At 40.1% G+C, this 26500-nt stretch overlaps 2 protein-coding genes across 2 annotated transcripts in view; both read right to left on the bottom strand.

Annotated features, from left to right (window-relative positions):
* The window catches only part of dlg3 (discs, large homolog 3 (Drosophila)), an 89130-nt gene extending 77068 nt beyond the window's left edge, over nucleotides 1-12062 (bottom strand). The window contains exons 1-3 of the mRNA XM_008303788.1: nucleotides 11730-12062; nucleotides 10571-10702; nucleotides 1171-1256 (exon numbers count right to left, since the gene is read on the bottom strand). Coding sequence (XP_008302010.1) covers nucleotides 1171-1256; nucleotides 10571-10702; nucleotides 11730-11769 — 258 coding nt within the window. The 5' untranslated portion in view covers nucleotides 11770-12062. The remainder of the gene's footprint in view (nucleotides 1-1170; nucleotides 1257-10570; nucleotides 10703-11729) is intronic.
* Nucleotides 12063-14148: 2086 nt separating this feature from the next.
* Nucleotides 14149-26500, bottom strand: part of gdpd2 (glycerophosphodiester phosphodiesterase domain containing 2) — a 12649-nt gene continuing 297 nt past the window's right edge. Inside the window, exons 2-17 of the mRNA XM_008303745.1 lie at nucleotides 26436-26487; nucleotides 24044-24273; nucleotides 23108-23211; nucleotides 22867-22960; nucleotides 22565-22624; nucleotides 22370-22468; nucleotides 22140-22230; nucleotides 20173-20318; nucleotides 19345-19427; nucleotides 18395-18554; nucleotides 17268-17474; nucleotides 17032-17180; nucleotides 16111-16258; nucleotides 15910-15992; nucleotides 15787-15815; nucleotides 14149-14683 (exon numbers count right to left, since the gene is read on the bottom strand). Of these exons, the coding sequence (XP_008301967.1) occupies nucleotides 14586-14683; nucleotides 15787-15815; nucleotides 15910-15992; nucleotides 16111-16258; nucleotides 17032-17180; nucleotides 17268-17474; nucleotides 18395-18554; nucleotides 19345-19427; nucleotides 20173-20318; nucleotides 22140-22230; nucleotides 22370-22468; nucleotides 22565-22624; nucleotides 22867-22960; nucleotides 23108-23211; nucleotides 24044-24130 (1638 nt within the window). The 5' untranslated portion in view covers nucleotides 24131-24273; nucleotides 26436-26487 and the 3' untranslated portion in view covers nucleotides 14149-14585. The remainder of the gene's footprint in view (nucleotides 14684-15786; nucleotides 15816-15909; nucleotides 15993-16110; nucleotides 16259-17031; nucleotides 17181-17267; nucleotides 17475-18394; nucleotides 18555-19344; nucleotides 19428-20172; nucleotides 20319-22139; nucleotides 22231-22369; nucleotides 22469-22564; nucleotides 22625-22866; nucleotides 22961-23107; nucleotides 23212-24043; nucleotides 24274-26435; nucleotides 26488-26500) is intronic.

Raw genomic sequence — 26500 nt, 5'->3', positions numbered from 1 at the left:
TGGTCTTTGAGGTATCTTTCAAGCCAACATAATTTTATTAATCTGATTGTTTAGTAGAAGAATCTAGTTTCTTTGTTCAAAGGGATGAATGCTGGTAATTTTGCCTTAAACTCAATTTTTAAAATTACATTTAAAAATTTTGCGCTAAAATTGAAATCACATTTTTTGCTGGTGGCACCACATACCATTTAGAGACTGTGCTACTGTGAGTGTAAACAAATATCCACTAACACACACACACACACACAAACACACACACATACAGAAGCAACAGCATTTTTCTATCCTCTGCAAAAAAAAACAAAAAAAAAAACAGACCAAAGATCATTCACTTAATGGGTTATAGAAGACAGCCAAAGATCAATTTCATTAGCATTTTGGCATAGCTCACGGAAAGTTATAGGGCAACATTCAATCACACAAGGGATGTGAAATTAGCTTTTAGGAGATCAGGGACAAGAAACTACAGAAAAATATGTACATAAAAAATAAACACACAGGCTACTTTACTCTGTAAACCTGTGAAATTCAAGTCACCCGCCCTCATGTATGCAAATGGGGTGGACAAAATATGAGAAATGCTTTTAGATGCAATGTATAATCATAATTCACATAAAGCAGAATTCTCCCCTTCTCAACAGCATAATAACAATGAGCGTATTTTTCACTTGTTTTTATCAGGTAGTCTAAGCTCCTTGACATGTCTTAAACATTCATTTAACATATGGGCCTACACAAAATGTAGCTTTTCTCCCTTTGGTTCAGTTGTTTCTGTGTCCGACACTAAAAATATTCTCAATACCCATGTGACTACAAACACTTGGTATAATGAAAGGACTGGCTGCCTTCATGAGAGCAGCCCACTGATGAGCAAGGCTGGTAATCAAGGCTCTTTTGACTCTGTCTAATTTCCTCTTCTTCCTCTATCCATGTGTGCCTCCGTCCAACTTTTTTCTCTGTCTGACACTCGCTCACTCATCAGGTTGGAGTCACAGCCGCCATGACTCATGGAAACATGTTATCTGTGTAGGAGTGCGAGGGACACAGGTAATGGCCTCTGGCGTTGGCCGCCGAGTAAAGTCACAGCATACAACCGCACATGTGACACCAGATGCAATGTAAACATTAGGCATATTTTCTCTAATCCATAATGTGAAGCAGGAAAATTACCTCCCACGCATCCTCCCTGCTGTCTTCTTTCACAACACTTTGCGCTGTGTTCAGTTGCAAGGTCACCTCGTAACACTCTTGAATATCTGTGAGAAACAAAACAAACTATAATGAGCTATTTTTTCTTCACTTGGATTATTGCAAACATTAGATGTGGGCTTTTTTTTTTTTTCCCTTTGTCATCTTTATTTTTTGTTCAGAACTTCTCAGCTCGCAAGACACAGCTAGTAAAAGAATGTACTGATCAATCATTGGCACATTGGGAGATGTCTTGTTTTTTTCTCTGTGGTACAGCGGGTAAAAATGTGGGGGTGGGAGATGTCTGTTTACATGGAAGCTATGTCTCCACATTCTTCTTATCTTCTTGCAGAGCTATATGACTCAGGTACTGACTAAGTAAATCACCAAGTCAGTGTCTAAGAGGACGACATTAGAATATTTCACGCTATTTAAACGCCATTGGTAACAAAAACATTTCTATACTTTTTGATTCTTTTACTTCATCCTCGTCACAAATCAATGACACAGCGGGTCATTCCCAGACTTTAAAGCTCCATTTTCAGGTGAAATTCCAACATGTGATGAATAAATGTAGACACTACCCCCTCGTTGAACAGTAGGCAGTTCATATGTCACAAGTGCAGTAGTAATTGAAGCTGGTTTTATGGGAGCCTTTTTTTTTTTTAAAGTCACATGAAAGGGTTGCTTGCTGAGGCTTCACATCTAATGTGATTGTACAAGCAATAGAGGCCATTGCCACACACACATATTTACGTTAGTGAACAAAAATATAAGGGTGTAAAAGCTGAAAACATAAAGAAGACAATACCTAGAGCCACGCTAGCAGTTCTGAGAGGCTCAGCTTAGATGCAGTGGTGCCATAAACTATACATAAAAGATGAATGTATCCACCGTGACGTGACCCACTGATTTGTAGACAACTGTTTTTAAAATTTCAGGTCTAGATTTGGCTGTTTAAATCTTGGTTTTCTGCAATAGGTCGTGATGATTGATGACTGGATTTGAGTGACAACTTGAGGACAATATCCATATTGATACTATAGCAGCCTGCCAATCACAAGGGAGCCATGCCCTAAAACATATCCTGCTTTGTCATCTATTTTACTCTAAATTGGACAATAATTTACACAATGAACAATGATGTCTTGAAGGAGACTTGAAAGTAGTAATTGGGACCATAAAATCATGCTGACAATGTTTACTGAGGCAACAAACCAAGTAGTTGGCAGAATCATTCCCATTCTATACAATTGGACTTCTTTCTGCAACCAGAGGAGTCGCCCCCTTCTGGCTGGAAACAAAGAATGCAGGTTTAAGTCACTTCTGCATTGGCTTCAATTTTCAAACCTAGAGGGTACATCCATCTTTTATCCACAGTCTATAAATAGCACTTTGAGCTAATTGCTAATGTTATCAGTCTGATATGCTTGCAAAGGCAAAGCTAACATATATATTTATTTGGTATAATGTTTACTATGATCACCACCTTAGATAGGTGTGTACTAATATGTTAACATGTCATAAAAACAAAAAAACCCATGTGATGTCAATGAGAGCATCATTATTTCTACAAGTATTTGGTCACAAACCAAAGTGCTGGATAAGGTGACATTTTGAATGGCCGATAAATAAAAATAGTAAGCCACTGCCAAAGTGATTACAACTCATCTGTTTCACTTAAAACAACCATCGTTAACCTGCTGTTGAAACCATTGAAAAAGTCTCAAAGTCAACAGAATTCATGGTCTTGGATGAACATGAATGTCTGTCGCAAATTTTTCCTGGCAACTAATCCTATTTCAGTGTTGACTAAAATGGCTGACTGACAGGTTGACCTCTCTCAGACCACACTGCTAGAATGGCAAAAAAGTGAAAAAAACAAACAAGGGCTGCTGCTATAGCTCAGCTGGTTGAGCTGGCAACCCATGTACTGCCAACAACGGTTGGGGGTTCGAATCCAGCTCATGGCCATTTGCTGCAGGTCTCTCCCCCATTCTTCTCCCCACTTTCCTGTCTCTCTCTCTACTGTCCTGCCAAAAAAAACAAACACATTTTGTAACTTATACGACATTGAGACTTTCAAAAAGGGAGGATAGCAGGGAAACAGTACACTGCCTCTACATTTTGCGTAGAAAGGTACAGTATGTGTAGGGGTAATCAACCATATGCCACTTTTTCTCGAGTGCCACAAACTACTAGTAAGTAGTACTAGTAAGTAGTTGTAAGCTTTGACATTTCAGTGTATTCCTCAACTCCTCCTTCCTTCTTCTAAAGTCTTCTCATCTCCACTCATCACCTCTTGGCCCACGTCCTGTGCTCACCAATTGAGTGGCAGCCATTTGATGAGAACGCACTGGGACAGTTTTGCTGATGTCAAACGCAGGCCTGGCTCCTGCAGTGTTGACATAAAGAGGTTGCTGGAGAGTTCATCAACTTCCCAAAGTTCACAGTCGGGACAGCATGGGCTACAAAACACATTTGAGAAAGACATCTAGGGAAATTTGATACATCTAAAACATGTATTTTTTTCTAATTATAATGTGGATTTTCATTTGAAATAGACTCAAAGAAAGTTCTGCCTTCTAGGTGTATGTGTGAGAGACAGAGAGATAAGAGTCAGTACGTCCCAACAAGACACTGTGAGAACAAAAGTGTAAGAATGGAGCATGTGACTCATCACTGTGTCTGAATGTGGAGGAGTAGAGCCATGTGTGGGCAGACGAGTTTGTTGACCAGCTGAATAAAGAGCAGCTTCAAACTCTTATGCACAGACACACACACACGCACACACACACACACACACACACGCACACACGCACTGTAGCTTTATCTGCATTTCTACATTTACATATAGGCACACAGATGCACAATCTGTACATGTCATTGTTCAAACAGCAAAAAAGCAGCTTCAAGAAGGGCCTCAGTAGTAACAACGGATGCAACATAGCGGTTGTTTGACTGCAGCCGAAGACCTGTGTTACATGTCTTCTCGCCCTCTCACCCCTTGCCTCCTCTTCACTTGATCGTTCCATAAAAGCAAAATGACAAAAAAAATAATTAAATATATTTAAAAGGAATCTTCAATTTATCACACTGACTTGTTGCTAGAATTGATGTTGTCCGAATGAACCATTTCAAAATGATAGTTTCTTTTTGTTTGTCATTTACAAAATCTAGGCAGTCTGTGTTTGGTTGCTACCCTTTTTCTGACAACTCACTTCTGACCCTCTGAAGTTGATATTGTAAACCTGTTAGCTAACAGTTGCCCTACTAACACATCAGGAACAAATTGAGCAACTTCATTTATATTTATGCATCTGACCACCTAAAATATATTTTACCAGCTATTATGTCTATTATCTGGTCCTAGCCAGATCATGCATAGTGCGCTATCAGCTGCTGCAGGTGGAAATAACAGAGTAAAGCTGCAGGCAGTAAAACCACAACAATGACCTGAAAGACAATAAAAAGATACATAGCACTGAGAAAAACCTGGGTGATAAGTTTCTGTGAGTTCACGACTAGGAGGGGCACCTTTAACATACAACAAAAAGTTCACAGACTGTTCGTGCCTTACAATCACAGCTGTGCAATATGTGTGAGCAGTGCTTGTAATGAGTCAGGAGTTGTGAGTCCACCACACACCACAAGCTGGAGAAGAGAGCAAACATCGCATTCTGTGTCAGTCAGGAGCTGGGATGGTCCAACCTTCATGTGGAGGATCATAACTGGCAATAAGAGGTGGGCCTGCAGCTACCACCTAGAGAAGAAACTGAAGTTTTCACAGTGTAAGAGTTTTGCAGATTCCAGAGAGCGTTACAAGCATTGCAGCAGCCCTGGGAGCACTTCATCGCTAAACAAGGATTCTTCCAGGATCCTCCGCAACCCCGTCATCACAGCCATCTTGATGTCGTCCACATCTTCAAATGGGTCCCCTTGATGACCCCCTTGAGCTTGGGGAAAAGGAAAAAGTCCCACAGAGCCAAGTCGGGTGAGTAGGGAGGTTGCTCCAGCATGGTGATGTTCTTCTCAGCCAGGAACTGTCGGATGCTCAGGGCATTGTGAGCAGGCGCATTGTCATGGTGAAGAAGCCACGACTTGTCCTGCAAATGCTGGAGGATCTCTTCGTAGACGTGCTTGTTGATCGCCCGACGGGGAAAAGTCTTAGTTTGTAGTTTGGATTTGAGATATACTTTTTGTGACACCAGTCCTTGAACTTTTCTGACACACATCATATTTCAACGGGGATAGCGGCAAAATTGAAATCAGAAATGCTTCTTTATTTATTAGAGGTGCAGTCTCAGAGCCTTCTGATCACACCTCTTGCAAAAGTGTAAGACACATTAGATGTACAGCCGGAGTCATGAAGCACTACCTTCAGCAGAATTAAGACACAGGAATCCTGCAACAGGTGACACGGCCCCCACAGAGCCTTGATCAGCACTAAATCAGTTCGGGACAGACAGTCGAAATCCACAGAAGAGCTATGGCAAGTTGTCCACAATGCTTGCCTGGGAAGTACCTTTAAAACAGTGTTGTAGTTTAGAGACTTGCTGTTGTTTTAAGGGGAGGTCATATCAAATACTGAACTGATTTAGGTTTATACTGTATACTGCACTTTGCATTAAGTTAATGGATAATGAATAACACGTGGCTTTATTCTTGAAAGCATCATCACTTCACTTGTAGTGCCAAAAACTTCCATTTGACCCAAAGTTCACATAAATATACCGGTTAGCTCAGCTTTTAAATGAGTCTCGAAAACACTGCATCTGCTACATTTTGCAGGATTTACACGTCAGCTGCATCCTGGGCACCTGGCTCCCTTTCACACAACTAACACTTCTAATTACATTGTTCATCTATTCCTGGCAGAAGTAACAAGGCAGACAAAGGTGCTCAATCACATCTTGAAGCGTTCTGAGATGAGGATTCACAGTCACACAAAGTACAGAGAATGCTTTTTTTTTTTCTTTACTTCTGTGATTTTCCAAAAATTCTCTGAACTGTTCCAACCCTCACAAACCACATAAATTCCTGGCCATGAAACAAAATACATAACCCAAGCCAGAAGTCTCTTTCACAGGAGTTATTCCAGATCTTTTTTTTTTTTATGCTGGGACTATTTTGGGAAGGCCTGGATGCAGCTCTGAGCCTTTTTTTTTTTTTTTGTCACAGCCATAGGGGTTTTCCTGCACCTTCTCCCATGCATGCAGGGTGCCTTATTGGTCTCTTCTTTATTCGATTGGACTGAAGTCATCTCTGTATTTCCTGCTTGGGTGAATCATACATAAAAAAGAATGTGCCCCTGGTTCTTTACATGATGATGAGCAACCCACAGCTCACTAGAACAACACATTGATGGAAAACTAGGTCACAATTTCAAGGCAGGGCCAACAATGCACCCCCTTGTCACTGCCTCAATAAAATACTCCCTCAGCATTTAGGGTCCTCTGTAATTTAACATGTGTCTGCCTGTATGTGTGCCCCAACTCCCAGCGAGCACCCCCTCATGAATCCCACTGCACTGTTTGTACGTTGGAACAAAAGGGTGGATGCACAGTTAAGGCAACCTTTGTTCGTGACTGTGCAACCATGCAGACATCCAATCAAGTGGCCAGTGCTGAACCTTCCCACACTGCATCCAACACCTCTGTACTTCCCACAGTGTGTCAAAGTTAAAGAGATTTTTTAAAGACAAATACTTTGCTGCAATGTTGACACATCGCCGTCTTCAGATTGTGAAAACTGCAGCGTTTTTCATCACAAAACTCTCTAATTTTGTAATTTTCTATCCGAACATAGAAAGTTTATGACGCTGTCTGCTCTGCTCAGAGGGCTCTCCACTTTGAGCCCACCACCACAGCGATAAGCACAAAATGGTCCAAATAGAACCGGTTCACATGGCCCTGAGCATGTGAAGGCAAACACAACAGGAGAGGATAAGAGGATGAGTAATGTTTATACTGCACTGTATTCCTATTAGTGCTGTGAACCAGCTGCTCCTCCACTCTTCCTTTCCTGATTAGGACCACATGTTGAACGAGGAGTGAAGCCTCATCAGCCCTGCACCTGAGACACACTGACCACAGGCCTCTTCCTCTTCTTCTTCTACCCTCACACACTGTGCGGATGATCCACAGACCCAGGAGAGTTGTGGAAGAGGCTTGGCATGGCAGCCAGGAGCAATTTATTTCCCTGTCTGCCTGAGGCCCGGCCCTGATTGAACATTCTTTGTGAGGAATGTTTGGAATCCTGATTTGGAAAGCTAATCCTCTCTGAGTCTACCTCACTTCAATAAATTACAAGGTATATTACATCTGATGTCAATAGTTACTAGATTTAAATTGTGCAAAGTTTAATGTCTCTGAAAAACGTTGTCTCTGTTTATCATATCAGTGCCCCTAATGTTTGCAGAAATGGACAGGACATGAGAGCAGGTTTTTAGTTGCTGTGGCATCTCCAGAGACAGAGAAACAATAAAAATCCCCTGGAGCAAGAAGGTAACCAGTACTTTGCTCAAGGACACTTTAGCATGGCTGATTCCTAATCACCCTGGGGATGGAAAGAAAAAAAACCCCGATTAAGCTGGTAAAAATTAAACATGAAGAAGCTGCATAGATGCTAACACTTGCTTCTTTAATGCTGCATTCATCTTGTGACTCGTGTGAACTGACAAGTCATTAAGTAAGACTGAGGGTCTACAGCCACATTAGCGGCTCTGTGTGGCTAGATTTAGGCACAGCTGTGCTTTGAACTACAACCTTTGTTTACTACGTTTATCACCTCAGTTTAGCATATTGTTATTCTAACAAAATTGTGCGGCATCCAGGGAATCGTTGTTGAGATCTTCAAGAGTCTGGAACTCTACTTGACGGATGAATACGTTTCTTCCCACATTTAGTGTTTAGAAAACAGTGGTGGAAAGCACCATCTAACGTGTCAGTCACAAATCTCCCGTGTGTGTTCAGCTGGGTTGGGATCTGGTGACCACAGCATGTGACTCACATCATTTTCATCCTCAGCGAACCATTCAGCGATCTTTGTTCCCTGTGGTTAGGAGCACTGTCATACTGGAAGAGACCACTCCCATTAGGATAGAAAGCTTTCATCAAAGAATATAGGTTCAATCAGAACAACGTCGTATTGATTTGCACAAGTAGATGCAACCTTTACAAGCAAAATGCATAACAGAGGCACCAGATGAGGACTTTCCTTTAATTTGTCACACATACGTACCCTCCATTACCTCTATTAGACCCTCTGTTAGATCCCTAAAATCATTGTTGTTACCATAGCGTAAAAGACTGTTGGACACTCAAAAGGACATTAATGGCTCCAAAAATACCAATTTCAACAGCAATAGTCATCTGTGTTGCTCGGCACAGCAGTGCATTTACAATGCTAGATTAAACAAAAATATTTAAATGTACTGCTGGTTAGCACAGGAAACAATTCACAACAAGACAATTACATGTACAAATAGTCTTGATTAGGATTAGGTGTAGCAGCATGAGAGGGAAATGAGTAATATGACCTTCCTTTAACCTAAAGGCCCAAATTTAAGTCTAATCAAAACCATCTGTCTGTGTCAACACACTATGTTCCAAAGCATGGCCTGTGTCAGTCAATGGAGCAAAGGTTAGAAGGTTGAACATGCCAGAATTACAAACTGAAGCTAATGGTGCATTTACGCAGTTGCAAATCATACATTTTCTAAAGTTCCCATTGAGAAGTCACAAAAATATATGAATAATATATGAATGGCAAACTAGTTCAGCAACACGTGTGTTTGTAGTACAGGAACATTTCACTGTAACATGTCATGGACAGCTAGCAATCAGTGTATCAGAATCAAAGTGCATATACTAGTATATGTCCAATATATCTGTAACATTCTGTGACTGACAACATACCCAAGATGCTACCAAGAACAGCTGATAGTGTTTTTGTCTGGCTTCTGTTAATTACTCCCTGCAGAGCCTTATTTGGTCTACCTCAAGTGATTAATTAGCAGTGCTACATTTAGTAGCACATAAAAATACCATGTGATCTCATGATATTTCTTGGCTTTACATGTTGGTGAGGACCTAAAAAATATATACAATGTATTACAACTAAAACCCACATCATTTGCATGCTTCTTATTGAAAACACAAGGCTGCATATTTCAGCTACATTTGAAGAAGCCTTTGAGAGGCAGTTTTACTTCGTCTTGAAATATGGACTTTGAGCGATGGAATGTGGCAAATTAGTCCCTGCCAGACCTCTTGACATTAACAAGTAGCAAAAAGAGGAATAAATCGTGTTTTTATGCCTCAAACATGCATTTGAAACCCCCTTAAGTATACATCACTCATAAAAACAGCCACACTGTATTTCTTTAACTGCTGCCTGAGTCATAGCAACCCTTCCCCCTCAGATCCCCAGCAAAGAAGCAGCAGTGGGTCAGCAGAAGCAATAGCAGACCCAAGGGCGAGCATCATTATAACATGGCTGTGGTAATTAGAAGGACCACTGAACCGTTGGTTAAACTGAAGTAATGTGCTTTATCTGCTCTAAAAGGAAGTGAGGATAAGGTTCACACTGGCTCCCCTGAGCTCTTTTCCAAAACACTGAACTTGTCATGAAGGTGTAGCTGGTTACAACTAATAATAGTGGCTCTTCAGATGAGTTGCAGTAGAAACTATGCACACTTCAGGACTTATTCAGGATTAGTAATATCAGTTTAGTCAGCTGCAGCTTCAATAGATTATTTGCTTCTTTATGGGAGGTGTGAATCAAGTCTTCTGAGCGTTAATTCAAACCATGTTTACAGATGTTCATGAAGTCATATGGTGCAAAAGAAGCCATTTTGCCTAAGTCAAGGGAAGAATTGTACTTTAACAGAGTGACAAGTCTGAGCTTATAACAGCTCAGTCTATAGATAGACTGTGTTGTGTGTGGATTTATTAGGATTTCATTACAATCTGAGTTTTCTACAGAGGGGGATATACAACAAACCTTTGTGAGGCAAACTGAAAGGCCTCTTTCATAAGACTTAATTGGGAAACATTTACACTGAGTTAACTTCCCATACAAATTAATACAACCTGACCCTGTCTACATCCGTCTGGCCGCAGCCGACTGCACAACACCACAAACCACACTAAATAAGCCATGTTAAATACAAGACTGATATGGTGCGACAACAGAGTGAAACAAACTAAAAAGGTCAAGTTGTGAGCCACCTCTGTTCCTTAAAAAGACGGGCATGTGAACAGGAAAAGTTATTTGGAAAGTCCATGCTGAGAAAAGTCTGATGTAATGTAAAACGAGACAGCAGAGTTTTGAAAGACGTCCTTCTCCAAAACAAACAGCTTTGCAGTGTTTTTCTTACCAAGAAGTGCTCGGAACAGCTGGCTGCCCAAGATGGAGGACACTTTGCCCACATTGGTCTTCAAGGCCTGCTCCTCCGGACTGGTCAGGTTGGCCTGGTATTGTCTGAGCAGCCCCACAGCCCTCTCTGTGTCTGCCTCACAAAATAAATGCATGCCTCAGAACAACAGTAGCAGGGAACCAAAACATACTGACACGGAAAATTAAACTGTGTTCTCAAAAGTTGAGATCAAAGTGAATGATATAACATGTCTACACTGCTTTTAAATGTCACCAGAAATGTGTTAGGGCTGCATGTAGAAATCATTTGACTATTAAGTACTATTTGTGACCAATCATCTCGTTTATAAGATGCAAGCAAATAGTGAGAAGAGCCCATGGTAACACCTTGCAATGTCTTGTTTTGTCTAGCAACATTCTAAAACTGAAAGTAAAGAAACAGAAAGTACATTTAAGGAACTGGAACAATGTCACTTCTGGCATTTTTTGTTTACAAAGCTTTACAAATGATCAGGTCACACACTGTTACTGACTACTTCATGTCAATCCACTGACCGGTTACTAATGCCAGCTCTAAAATCTGTAGAAAATAACTAATCATCTGTAGCAGTCCATATTGAAATCAGTGTACATAGAGCAGGTTAGAACCCACAACTTCATATTTTCAAAATGGACACAGTTAAAGACAAAAAATAGATGTTTTAATAACACACAGCACGTTATAATGAAGATTTATATCCGTCTTGTAACCGCATGCAGCTCTGCTGTCTGTTATATCCTCCTGCAGATCACATTAAAGGTATTTTTCTCTTCCAGCAGGACTGTACAGCTGGTTGTTGAACCCGGTGGGTGGTGAGGAACACAGCACAGAGATGATGCACATCACGAAGGTAAATCTACTACTTCACACTTTCCTACCTGCAAACTGAACATTATGATCGAGAGAAAGTTGCAATTTCCAGCTACTGTAGTTTAACTTTGTCATTCCCCGAGGACCCAAAAACACCTGGTTTCTCCAGGGATTACTGCTGAGGCCAGTGGGCCAGTGAAAAGCAATAACTCTGATGGAGTAATGAGCTGGCATTAACCTAAAAACTTTAACTTGAACCGAGAATTACTGCAGAATGTTGACACATGAGGGAGATGAAGACATTACTTACCATATTTATGCACCATGGTGTGGCCAACGTGAAAAGTCATGGAAATGATAGTTTTGTGTGTGTGTTTTTCAAAAAAAAAAGAGGAAAATAGTAGCAGCAATAGTCTCGGATAATTACACAACCAGAACTGTCGCTCCTTCCTCACAACAAGTGAGATCTTGAGTTTTAAATCCAGTCGCTGAACCCTCCCAGTCTGCTGCAGCGGTCAGCACTGGGATCCACACCCACCCGCTGAGGTTAAGATGTGACAAGAAGAGACTGTTTACTTCATGTCAACTTTCCAGAAGTTTTGGGCAAAAAACGGCCCCAGATCGTGACATGTTCCTCCTCCTCCCCTCACACACATGCCTCGCCTTCGTGGAAAAAGGCCAGTGGAACAGCCTTTCTCTCCGTCTTTGGCCACTGCAGCGCCGGTATTAACACATTTAAACAATGCCACCTGCAGATAGCTTAAATTACTATATTGCATAGTGTTAGTAAAGTTGTACGTTGTTTATGGTTACATTTTTCTCTGGTCAGCACAAAGTCGCCTCTTTTCCAATTTGTTTGCAGGGTACGCCCTCTTGTGGTGTACGTAGGAGGTGCTAGCAAATCACAGTTTAAAGGGGAGCTCCGCCGATTTTACATTCAGCCTGGTTAGCTCTTGTGGAAAAAATAAATAAGTAGACCAACGTCATGTGGACCTAAAGACTACAAGTTTAAAAATGGGGGGGAAAAAATCTGGGGGTGTCTGAAAAAGGTGAGCTTACCGGAGCTCTGTGGCCGGCTCTTCATCTCTGCTAGCGGCTAGCGGCTGGAGGCTACATTAGCCGCTACTAGCATAGCACGCTCCAGCCCAACTGTCAACGGCCCAGCTGCATCATGGGTAATGTATGCGCCAAGTTTTGTCTTCTCCTGCCTTGAGGCTACAGAAAGACACTTTTACACTATAGGCCTAGTAGATTGTAGTGGTACATTTCAATTCTTGGTATTTTCTTAGATGATAGTGGCCTTGATAATCTTTGAATAACATTGAAATCGTTTTACTGATAGGAGAAAATTAAAAATAGTGATTTTTAGAGGTATGTGGTGCCATATTTAAACAGTGCAAAATAAGCTTTTGTTTGTTTTGCAAGAAGACATACATACAAACTGTTTTTTACTGTCAATTTGAGAGTCACATGGATTCTTATTCTCTTATTTTTAATGTGTTAAGATATAATAGTAGTGATGCTAACAATATGCCATCTTATCTTGCTGTAGCACTACTTCGTGATGTGACACTATTTTTATTTTAGGAATTTAAATGTTGATGATAATAAAGTTAGAATCTCTGTGTTGTTTGTCCAAGGTTGATCAAATCAAAAAATAATTGACTGTAATTCTTTTTGTATGTCTTATCCAACAGTTATGTGGCAGTTAAACTGAGAAGTATTTTAACATTTTTTAAATATAGTTACTCAAATGTATCATAAGTCACACATTTTTATTAATCAAAGACACTCCTGAGATTTTACACTGTTTAAACGCTCTTAAAGATAGATTTTAAAAAACAAAGACAAACTTAAGTAGCAAATGCAATTGAGAGAGTTCAGCTTTTTATAGCATAATGGAAGCAATACCAATTTTATTCAAACTAAAATTATATCTACAACACAATAAAGTCTACTGAATGAATACTTCCTGTATGCATATTTCTGATCTGAAATGTGATTTTTATATTTGTTGCCTAATATGATGTAAAATGTACTATTTATACATATGTAGCAAATTAAGGGAAAAAGCTTAACATCTGACCTCTACAGTGATGGGACCTGGTGGCTATGTTATGCTGTGGGGGGAATTTTTTCTCCCATGGTTTGAGTCCACTTGTCCCTTTACAGTTAAAGATCACTGCAAATCAATACAAAGTTGTTCTGAGTATTCACCTTTATCTGATGATGAAACATTTCTATCCTGATGGAAGTGATCTCTTTCAAGACAAATATGCTCCCATGCATAAGACAGCAGAGGTCACTGAATGGTTTGATGAAAATTATGTGAATCATATTTTATGACCTTTGCAGTCACCAGATTTCAAATCTGTTGAACATCTATGGGAGATTTTGGACCTGCCAAACATCCTAATAAGACACTTTCTCCTTTAATTTGTCACCTGTCTGGATTTACACTAAACTGGGAATTCAAACTGAGTGGTAAGGGTCTTTAGCCTCTCGTAGTAACGACAGCAAGGCCCTACTACTCTTTTGCATTTCCCGTCCAAATGTAAAGGTAGAGTGTAGAAAATATTACGCCTATCTCTGTTTCTCCACATAAATTGTCTTCCCGAAGTTCTACACAGAATGAGAAACCAGAAAACGAAGCCTGGTGTTCATCATTCAACGCTGTCTTCTACACAAGAGTACAGACTGCAGTAAAGGTCAAAGACACGGACACAGCATAGTGTAAAAAATAGTTTTAGTGTTTATGGCTCAGATTACAGGCTCGTCTTTTCGAAATGACACGATGATTCATTGCTGTAGAACTCAAAAGAAAAACGGTGAAATAAAAAGGAAAGCAATGCATATATACAGTGCAGGTTATACAATCAGACTGTCAAAAGCAGTATATTTCAGTAGTAACAGAAGAACAATTATACATGAAAACCCTTTGAAAGATGAACCCTGTTAACCAGCTAGACAGGAAAAAACAGAAACTGCCACCCAGTGGCATCGTAATGACATTTGATTCACATCTTATTATCTTAGTATAAACAACATTTTAATTTTGGATGGCTTTATACTGGAGCTTATAGCATTTCACATTATCTTGCTTTCTTCCTGATTCAGGTCCAAACCGCCTCTGCAGGACAGAAAAGGCTAATTGACAGTTTCAGGATCAAAGCCTCCGCTGCTCATGTCCATCGAACTGCCCAGTGGGTAAGAAAGGATGCAGTTCTTTCTCATTCCAGGATGAAGGGTTGTTTCTTTGCATCTCTGTCACAAGTGAAGAAAAGCATAAATAGTGATTAATTGACAAGTTATAAACTATTAGGAACAGCTTTTGGTTTTCCAGATTGTTAAAAAAAAATTTAACTTGTACTTGTGCCTTTTTATTTTTTGTACTGATAAAGTTCTAATGTTGCTGATCGAATAATACATTAATAAAAAAAATGTAATCCAAGCCTGCAGTTTAAAATGTTGATAAAGTGGTTATTAAAGAGATGGAATAAAAGGATTCTTCACAACCTGGCAAGCCTAACTGATCAATAAAATCAAATTGTTTGTGCTAACGAGGCCTATAGTAAACAACTTATAAAGCATTTGTAACCAGTAGTATCAGAAGTTGACATCTTATAAAGTATTATTTCATAAATAAAGGGCACCGGCTAATACTTGTATTTGACATGGACAATGCCATTTTCTTCACTTTGCAGTGATTAGCATCATGTCAAACACTGCGTGCAACACCAAAATATTAATTGTGTATATATTGGTAGTTCGTCTCTACTATCATTATTGTCATTGTGTTATAGTGTTGAACGGTTGTGCAGTGAATAGTTTAGTCAGTAAAGAGAAAGTTAGCTGCAGTTATGTTTATCATCACTTAATTGTTTCAGTTTTTTTTTTTTTTTTAATAGTCTTTAAGGTCCAGTGTGTATGATTTCGGAGACTCTATTGGCAGAAATGAAGCATAGTATTTATAATTAAGGTTGATAAGTGTACAGTATAATCCCCTGAATCACTGTGTTTTCTTTACCTTAGAATGAGCTCGTCATATCTACATGGGGAGTGGGTACACTTCCACAGAGCCCACCATGTTTCTACAAGTAGCCCAGGATGTACAAATCAACCACTGGCTCTAGACATGGCCTTTTGCTTTACTTTACATAAGCGGGAACCAACTTTGGTTCTCCTAAACATCCGGAAAGGGACAGGTGAGGGTGGTTGCAATCTGCAGCTCCACCACTAGATGCCACTAAATCCCACACACCGGTCCTTTAACAGTTAACCAATTAACTGTGACAATAAGATTAATCAGTAATTACAAAAATGATCATTTGCAGCCCCAGTGTTAGTATATTAAAACATAAACTTACCTTCTCTGGAACAGAAACAGTGTGTTTTCCTGTCAGAAACAGTAAAGTGGATGAATCAGTCTGTTCACTTTCACTAACATTTTCATACAACAAATTTGTACAGCAAACCTCTGCTCAGCTTACCGCTGAACGATGTAGATTAGTATCATTATCACCACAGATGCAATGTCCACTGAAATCCATATTATTCTGTATTTGTAACGAGGCTGAAACACAAAAAAATATGACCATAGGGTCAAAGTGCGCAACACAAACACATACACTGGTACAAACTCCAAAACAAAACCTTGAAATAATGGTATTTAATGCTGGATAATCACTCACCATCACCCAGTCGGGCTGGTCCACATCTTTTAGGAGGTGGCAAGAGTTGGTGGTGACAGAACTGGCCCCTGCACACCACAGCAGAGAGAACAGCCAGCGCTCATTAACCACCCACAGGTTCACTGTAACGTTATTCATCCGAAGTTCCCTGTCAAACACAAACGTCATTTGAAGTAGAACAAGTAGGAGTTTTCTAGATGATAGGGTTGGTAAAGGAAGAGAGAAGTATACAATTTGAAGATAGGAATCTATGTGAAGTGGGACCGTAAATATTTGTGTATGTGTGTGAGTGTGTGGTAAATGTATGTTTGCAGCTGTGTGTAAATATCTGTAAGTTGGTATCTGCATGCATATGTGCTCATAACTCTCCTTTTTTATCCTTTTTTCTGCATTTGTTTTATCTAATTTTATATATATATTGCATTTATTTAAATACTACAATCAATAAACAATAAATTATACAAAAGTGAGCATGCGCACATGCATACATGGATGAACAGGAACACAAGGATATATACACACATGCTCTCTTTAAGCATCATGACCCATCGCCAGTCACACATGTGTAAACAGTGTTAATGTAATGTTTGCTTCACCCATGAATAAGTTTAATGTACAAGACGACGACAGCGGCAACAGCTCCAGGTACAGTCAGTTCATCTAGTGCTCAATGCAGCACTTTGATGCATTCTCAGAACATGTTGCTACACCCCTGACTTTTTTGTTTTATGGCCCATTTGCTCATCCATTTAACAACACTCCTTGGCTGGGACGTTGCTCGATTCGCATTCCCTGGAGGACGACCCTCCAAAGCTCAGCAGCACTGTGTCTCGGCATGCTACAAACACACTTGTAATAGTAATAAACACACTACTGTTCATACCCCCTGGCACAATTGTTTTACCTTTTTTTTTTTTTTACCTGATTTTATTCATGCTCAGTTTGCTGTACTTCACATTTAGGTGCCGTCCTCCTTCATTAAGCATCTCACTTTCGTTGTTATAGTACTGGATGAAGCCCGGTGCTGTCATGTTTACATATTTTCTTTCTGCTGGAGGAAGCCAGAGAACCTGTAAAAAAACAAAACTTCTTTAAAATGTGCTTTATCATGAAATATCTCAATGAAAATCCACAAGAGGGATTAGAATTTGACTCACTCTGCTTGGGTCAATTCCAGACTTTAAGATGGTGTCCACTGTGTCCACTGTGTCATTTTCCTGGTTGGGACTGTATAGATCAAATATCACTGAGATGTTGTGTTGTTCAGCGAGGTTAAGGAGCTGAACTAAGGAGGGAATAGTCTGATTCCTGGCTGTTTCCTTCTCCTCTTCTGAGAGCTGGGACACTGAGCAGAAGGGATCCGTCTGGAAAGTCAGATAACACTTCATTTATCTGCAGCACACTACATGATAACATGAGCCATCTTTAGACATGGGTATGCAACACTGCTGGCTTCATCACCTGTTATATGCCTATTGTCATTCAGACATAGGTTGCTTTACTTTATTTAGGATTTCCTTAATCCCTGAACATTTTGTCCATCTGTGATGATTTTCTAACTACTACTCACCTGTCTGAGATCATTTTCTGTTGGAACCTGATCAGTCCTGTCTCCATGTCGGGGATAATTTATAATTAACATCAAATGATGCTGTTCCACATGCATAAATTTGTGCAACTGTCTTTTAAGATGCTCATATGGATCCAGCTGCAGGTATTTAATAAATTCAGAGGAAAGACTCCTGGAAGCATCAAACTAAACTTTAGCTCTTGAAGGCTTTTTTGTCAAAATTGGATTACATTCATATTAGTGAGTCTCATTAATCGGTCCTATTATGTATTGTCACAGTAAAGGTTTATTTTGATGGACATTTCAGTTTGTAAAAAATGTGAAATTCTAGGGAAAAGTGAATGAGAAACATACACAAACTGCGCCTGTTGTTATTTTTATGTTTTTGAACCAATGTTAGTGCTGGAATGTGGAAATAGCATTCCCTATGTCACTTTACACAACTCAAATTACCATCACTTGTGCACGCCTGTCCAGTAATGCGACAGCACGCAGTTCAGACTTGTGCTGAAAGTGATATGCATATGGCGCTAGATCCCACCTTGTAAGACTGCAGACTTTTTAAGGAAAATTTACCAGTTTGCTCATTCAGACGTGAAGCTGGCACGTTTAGATGACGTCACATTAACAGAAAGCAGCGCGTGTGTAAAAGCTACTACGTAAACCTCTCCAATCAAATGTGTGGACAAGCATGTATAAAAGCACAGGCCTCACCTTTAGGAACCATTCCCCTGCATTCAGACTCTGTAATTCCTCCAAGGTCAGGTCAGTGCTGAGGTTGAGTTTCTGGCCGGGAAACTTCTCCTTAACATTTGTCGTTCTCAGCAAGAACTCCGACTTATTGTCGTGCATCAGGAAGGGAATTCTGTCCTTACTAAATTCAGGAAAACAAAATAATGAAAACAAAATATTCCCAATTTAATTCAAGTATTCTTTTTTTTTTCAAGTCATGTCTACATTTACTTTTTTATCACAAAACAGAGTGCAAAGCTTAAAAACAACACACTGTAATAATTCATTTGCAGGACCAATTTTTAGAAGAGTAGTTTGGGGATTCGCTAACAGTCTTCTTCTTCACTGCCTTTGTTGAACCATAGCAACACTTTATGGAATTTTTCCTGCCACCAGTTGCTGATTAGTGGAATATCATGACAACGCTGGCAGAACTGTGTATTATTTTACCCAAAATACTGCATTTAAGGGAGACTGTGCCTTTGCAGTGGCATCTCCAAAGCTTTGGAATCGCTTTCCTCTTTCAGTCCTTAGACAACTTTAAGAAAAATCCCAAGGCTTACATGTTTTATATGTCTTTTGGTTTTTGGTAATGGTCTGAGTAGTTTAGTATTATATATTTATTGTGTTTTGTTCCAGAAATACTTTCGTTTTTTACACATATTTTCTTTTTTGTTGCCTGTTTTGTTTTTTGTTTTTTTTTAACATGTACAGAACTTTGATCAACTCTATAAATAATTTATGATTTAGACAAAAATGTATTTAATTTTTGTCTTTGTGCACATGCATGGAATATAAACAACAGTGATACTGACTCTTAAAAAAATAACTGTAGTGCTCCTGAATTAAATTATGCAAATGCTTTCACTCTTCAACCCAGCCACTAAAAAAGTAGCTGACAGCTCCTAAAGTTGAGCCAATTTTCACTGTACCTGAGCTGCACGTCTGTTTCAAAGGCAGTCACACCGCACGCGATGCTCCTGTTGAAGGACATCATGGTGTTCTCTGGAGCCAGCTGAACACAGCGAGGACAGATGGGTGAGACACACTCATGTGCTTAAGTGCCCTGACTACCCTAAAGCTGTGTGAACACACACAACCCCAGCACACGGTGTTAAATGGAGCTTATTGGTGACCCAGCAGCAAAGCAAACTAACAAGGGCAGAGCAGAACAGCATATGGGGCCTTCACATGACTGGACATTTGCTCACACCTGATCCAGGGGTAGAGCCTTTGCTCCACTGTGGAGATTTGAAAATGCAAGGTGACTACATTTAAAAAGAATTTAACAAAATTTGACATATTTTGTAGCTCACCATTGCAGGATGTTTATGATCTTTGCAGGGATTTTAGCAGTTGAAATGTCTGTTGGGTGGTTTACAAATGAAAACTAATAGTTTGACAAGAGCTACTCTTGTTTGTTTTCTTGCGAACAGTAAGAGGAAAAAAATGTTAATCTAGCCTTCGAGATAAACGTTAAGATAGCACAAGTCAGTGCCGCTAAAGCTCCAACAAAAACTGAGGGGTGGAAATGATAAATTGTGGGCTGGACTGTTTCTTGGCAGAGAGGATCAGGATAGCAAATTGTTCCCAAAATGTTAAACTGTCGTTTTAAATGAGCATTCACCTGCCCTCTGTTGACTCAGCTGCTCATTCTCAGCCCTGGCAGCTCTTTCTGATGGTGTTGTAATGACAAAGACATGATACAAGATGCGTCATGTTTATCTTTTAGGCGTCGTCAAGTAAAACACAAAGCTCACCATGGGGGCTCCTCTGTGGCCGATGAATTTGGGCTTTTCAGGTAATTCCCTCAGTTCTATTAGACAAGGAGACTGGATAAACAGGGGACACAGGAAGATGGCTGCAGACACCACAAGAAATGTCCCGGCAATCAGGAACTTGTGACCTGGAGAAAACAAAAGTCAAACAATGATCTTTGGCTATTTGGCTTTGAGTGTGAGCAGAGGCCCTGTACAGTCCCTCGTCAGTCCCTTCCCTCAGAGTCATTGGTGCTTTCCAGTGATGCACCAGACTCTTTCCTTGTATCCATCTTGATCCTTTTTTCAAGGACAAGAATTAACACATTACCATTTCTACACAATTTTTGCACAATTATAGAACTTATTAAGGAGTCTGGCTTTTTATGTCTATGTTTCCTTTGTGTGTGTGTGTGTGTGTGTGTGTGTGTGTGTGTGTAGGTGTGTGTGTAAAGGATCCTTTGTTTAACTAGGAAAATTCCATTCAGGCAAAAAACCTGCTCTTCAAGATAATCTTTTCATGTTAAAACTGTTTCCTGGTGAAAACAGGAAGAACCTCAATTTCACAACTGACTGAAGAAAAAATAAGGAGTGCTGCACCAGGTCAAGGAAAGTAAAGTTGTTAGTTTCAAAGTGGAGAAAATATAATATCAGGAGCTCTTTAATGACAAGGCCATGGCTGTGTCCGAAATCACCCAGTATACCCTACAGGCTGTTCACCATTTTGTAGTGCTGTCTGAATGTTAAGTTACAAATGTTACACCCTATATAGTGCACTCAAAATATCCCACAATGCACCGTGAAAAGTAGTGTACAGGTGATGGTCGCTAACCAAGCAATATGGACCATCATGCATTGCATGAAAGGAAATGGAAAGACAAATGAGAGCGTGATAACTTGTCATTCAAATGTAAGTAATTTCCCGTTCCTGTTTTGTTAAATTTTATATTACCCGTTTCTTAGCTACGCAGTAAACTGTGAATTTGATGTGTTTGTACTGTGCTGCTGCGGCACAAATCATGGCTAGCGAGCGACGTAATTAATAGCTTGAGTAGTGTCCCAAATGTTGCTTTGTCAGGGTGCTCCCTACATAGTTCACTCCATAGTTCACTATATAGTGAGTAGGGAGTGAGTGGATGATTTTGGACACAACCCATGAGTCAGAAAAGATGAAAATAACAGATGTCCCACTTTTTATGAATGGAATGTTTTTTTGTTTTCTTTAATTAAATCAGGGAATATACACTGCAAACTATCTTCTAATCAGAACAGGGTTACATTTTAGCCACAACAGTTTGCGCCCCAAAATTCTCAACCACTGAGTTAATCCACACCCTGTCAGATGTGGCTTTAAGGGACAATGACCAGGTACGAAGACACTCCTTTGATCAGTGACTATTAAAGATCATCTTTAAGTGCAGCTTTAGTCAAATGACTCAATGCCACAGATGACAAGAGGAGGATGAGGATGGGCGGTTGGCTTGTTGGATGCTGCCAGGTCATTTGGGGTCAGTCACATGAATGTCCACAACTTTGTCATGTAATAAATCATTCCAGACAGCTGTGGATGGACATGTCCGACAATGTGATTCTGTCCCCCAAAAAGTCAAATGACTTTGTCTAGCAATTCATGAAAATTGGGACAACACTTCACAAGGACGTTGTTCGTTACAGACGTGTGACTCATTACTGATTTCTGGTCTGTGACTCCACTCTCAATCTGTCCATTATCATTTTGAAGGTAGTTATTTGGTTGTTTCCTGTGATCTATTCTGTCGTAGAGATGTTGTGTGTTGGAATAACAAAGACGTATTCCCCTATTTTAAAAAGAATTTAACAAAATATTACATGCTGTGTTTATATTTTTGCTCAGTGTGCTCATGTTTGGTAAAATGTTGTGTCTGTACACAGTGTTGTGATTGCTTGTGACTCATACCTATGTGTACTCTTAAATGATGTCTGACACATACCTGTTTTGGCCCTGTGGAAGCCCTGGAAGACAAACGAGCTCAGCAGAGTCAAGGCTCCAACGGCACCAAACTGTAAGAAAGGACCGGTGGCCTGCCAAGACACATCAAAAACACATCATGGTCTCACACAATGTACAGCCACATAAATCCCACCCCCCACCCCACCCAAAAAACAAAAAAACAAACAAGTATTTCCATTCTTATAATGTGTAGTGGTGCTCTTGTTGTACCTGGAGTGAAAGAGGAACAGTTGGCCATTCTTGTCGCCACTCGAGGCTAATTCCCGTGACCCCGACAGTGAGGAATATGACACCAAAAAATAAGAAGATCTGTGCAGAGAAAAAAATGACATTCAGGGACTTGAACAAACTCAGTCGGTGACGTATATGTGGAAAAGGGTTTGACAAGTAAATGCGTGACACTACCTTGTGCAGCCAGTGCAAGTCGAGTTGTTCTCCTAAGGCAACTTGGAACAGTGCAAAGAGCTGTAACCGACAAATTGTTTAACATGAAACTGGAACTGTGGCTTCTAGTCATTTGTTTTGAGCTTGTTACAATAACTGGTTCTGTGGTTTTAGATGAAACTCAACAATGACAGTTTTGTTTATTTAGCTATATCCATCCAACCTGTGTAAAAATAAACAAAAAAAACTTCTGTGGCTATAAGCTACAAGATCCTGCAGTCACTTATTACTGCGTCGTCACAGTTTTAACACTTGATCCTCACCAGCAGCAGAACGCAGTAGCTGGTTAACACTGCGGAAATGATGATCACCACCATGAACCAGTTCACCCACTGTTTGAGCTTTGTGAACCCCTGCCTGAGAGCAGAACAATAGAGAGCAGCACAGGGTTAGCAGAATAAAGGTCGGCAATAAAAGCAGAAAGAAAACCAAACAAAGGAAAAGAGAGGATTCTGGGTTTTGTTTTTTGTTGTTTTTTAGTCATGTGGGTGTGTGATCCCTCACCAGTTAACGTCCTCGCGGTCATTAAACATGACTAGACAGATGTACATCCAGCAGAGGGAGAGCAGGGACACCAACGTGACCACTGAGAACCAGCAACATGGGCACTGAATTGTAATAAAACAGGTAAAATAGTGTTGATTTTTATTGTTATTATTATTGTTCTGAGTAATGTGATAAGAATCATTTCTGTATTATGTGCAGGTGAAAGTATGTGTGTTGGTGTGTGATCTGATTCCAAAGTGAATTTGATCCACGAACACAATGGAACGAGTCCAACATTTCTTCATAGTTGGTTTTGTGCCCTGCACTTCGCCGTGACGCCTCGGCACAAACAGTCCTTTCATGCTCTTATGCCATCAACGGCTCACCTCCACTTTGCACCACACATTTATTTTTTTTTGTGTGTGTGTGCAAAATCATAGACCACCATCCTCCTCCTTCTTGATAATCCTGTTCCAGATAAGTCCCTAACAAGCCTGCTCGGGCCTGTGAATGTTTTTTTTTTTTTTTTTTTAATTTTCTTGGCAAAAAATACCTTTTCATCAGTTGACTTAATCCTTTATTTACAGTGCACTTATTTTCCGTAGCACCATGTGAATAGTTTTCTCTTAACAAAAGTATCTGCTTTCATTTAAGACGCATTTAAATCAATCTCAGGATCCATTGCAGAACTTGCCAATATTTTATATCTCTGAATTCAGTCAGGTGGAATGTTAATCCCTGATTACGGGGATTTGTAAAGGTTTTCCTCAGCGGAAGCTCAAAGAACTTGAAAACAAAAATCACTGAAGCATTTTAAGACACATTATTCGTTAAAGGTCGTATACTCCTGCGCACCGTAGTGCTGAAGGAAATGAGAAGATTGGAACTCCCAGATGAGCTGATAAAACATAATGAAGCTTAAATAAACATACAAATATGACTTAAAATACTCACTTTTCTTTTATTTTTACTCGAGCCACTCCAGTGGCAGCTATACAAGCCCCTGCAGCAAAATCTGCAGCAGCTGTTGTTGTGAGACATCACTTCTTCTCTTCATTCACAGCGTAGGAAATGTAGATTCTGGACACCTGATACCAGCAGCTTGAAGAAGGATGAAGGGAGTCCTGATATGGAGCGTTTTCAGGATGCAGAGGAGAGGTCTGGTCTCATTCACCTCCCTGAACCTATATGGAGCATTAGAGAGGGGGGAAAAAAAGACGACTGTGACAGAGAGCAAATGGGGAGGGGAGGGAGGGAGTTTCTTTGAGTATTAAGGCAATCCCTGCTCAATAACCCCTTCAATAGAGCCTGTGTGCAAAAAGGGAGCAGAGCCACTGGCAGCACTTACAATAGCCAGCACCATGGGGCATTGAGAGCAGCGCACAGAGCGGCCTGAGAGTGAAGTCACAGTACGAGAGCCTTTGGAGCACAATCAGACACAGTGACAGGCACAGCCACGCACTGAGAGCAGCAGGAGGAAATAAACTGAACGAAATTCAGAACAAACAGTTTACATACTAGGAGAGTGAAAAAAAAGAAAACCTTCAGGCAGACTGGAGTTTTAAAGGGGTTTTGGATTGCCAGACGTTTCTGTTTCGACATGTGCAACAGACCGAAATACGCGTCATGGCAAGATTTTAGGCAACATGTTGGTGCACATCTTCCCTCCCTGTGCCAAGTTTCGACCCTCTCCACTGCAAAGGACATGGGAAACTTTGCACATTACTTGTCACCCACCGTCGAGACACATTGAGCAATAAAGGTTTCTGTTGTGAAAAGGCTCTTTACGACCAACAGTTTCTCGTCTGACTTGATTTTTCTTGGGGTTTTGCCAGCTCGCTTAGCTGCTTCTTTTTTTTTTTCTCCAATGTCAAAGCCCTCAGGATGACAATCAAGTTCAAAGTTAGGGCATAAGTTTTGAACACATCAAACATGTTAAGATGAAACCTAATTATAACGACTCACAAGTTCTCTGTAGAAGAAACTAACATCCTAGTGACATGTTTCTAGGAGATTAGAGCTAATAGAAACGTGTTTGGGCGGGTGTCAAAGTCCCTGATGTGAAACACAAGACACCTTGTTTCACTGCTCAAACTAACCAGGAAGTTTTAAACATGAGCTGAATGTTGAGTAATAACCGTAATATTTGACAAACCGCACTGTCAACTGGTGACAAGATGACAAAATGGAACAAAAGAGTCCCCATTTCAACCAAGGAACAATTAAATAACTCCTCATGGTTGAGTGCCTCACAACAGTGTCCTTTTTGTTTCATTGTCACACAGTAGCTGAAAGACGTCGCAGTTTATTTATTTAATGATATTTTAATTGCTGCTCTCTAACCACATACAGAGTCCTACCTCAACACTGAAGCATATCATTTCATAATGCGGGTAAACCCTCATAAAATAAATGCACAGCACTCACAGGTACCTGTATTTTTCAGCAGATTAAATGACAACACACTCACACTTGTCGTCAATTTGTTCATCCACACAGCCTTTATCACTTGATGCTGGTTGACAATGTAAACTGTAATTACAGGCACAAAAATGCAGTCAGTTCACTCCTCTAATCCAATCAAACTGATGATTGATGTTAAGGCAGCGATAGATAAACGGAGTCAAACTTATAAACAAAGTCACATCTCACACTCTCACTGATGCGGGTCATGGTGCAGGTGAAAAGGTTCAACACCTCTTAGACTAAGAACTGTGTTGCTCTGCTGTGACCTTCCTTTAACGAAGAATCACTTCCTTCTTTGGTTTTTAAATTTTTTTTGTCAAGAGTGAAATTATCAGAACAATAATAAGTTTCACAAACTCTTAACCGCTGATGGCCATCAAAAAAATCCTTGTTCTGACAGAAATCTGGAAACAGAATACCTCTACATTCAATATCTAAAATGAAAGGTTAGCCAAGATTGTACAAGTGTTTTAACATTTTTTGACATGTTTTTGTTGTTCCCTCAGTTTTTTTTCTTGTGCATCTCATACAGGATTAAGAAGTGCATTGCGTGTGTACTGTTTGTTTCCTCCTTCTTTCTGGGTTTACTGTTTAGAAGAGCTGGTCAACACCACACACAGGCTTTGATTACTATATTTAAAAAAAGAAACTGAACTGTTATCCATTAAAAAGACCTAAAACAACACAGTAAACTATGATGTTAAGAGATGTTGAATTGGCTTCTTTAGTGTGATTTCCATGTGACTAGAGTGACAAAAACCACTAAGCTTCAGGCTGTCAGCTTTAAGCCAAAATGTCCAAGCAGAAAATGTCCAGAGGGATTTCTGCATTAATCGTTTAATCCTTTGCATCAAGGGGGCAAACCAATTACATCACTTACCAGTGTGTCCTGGAGGTGCAGGAAAGAGGTGCTTGTCCTTTTAAAAACAAACCTGTGTGGAAAAA

Source organism: Stegastes partitus, unplaced genomic scaffold (assembly GCF_000690725.1).
Source record: "Stegastes partitus isolate 25-593 unplaced genomic scaffold, Stegastes_partitus-1.0.2 Scaffold39, whole genome shotgun sequence".
Taxonomy (NCBI): domain Eukaryota; kingdom Metazoa; phylum Chordata; class Actinopteri; family Pomacentridae; genus Stegastes; species Stegastes partitus.
The sequence above is the reverse complement of the archived record's forward strand: the minus strand, read 5'-3'. Positions and strand labels throughout refer to the sequence as shown.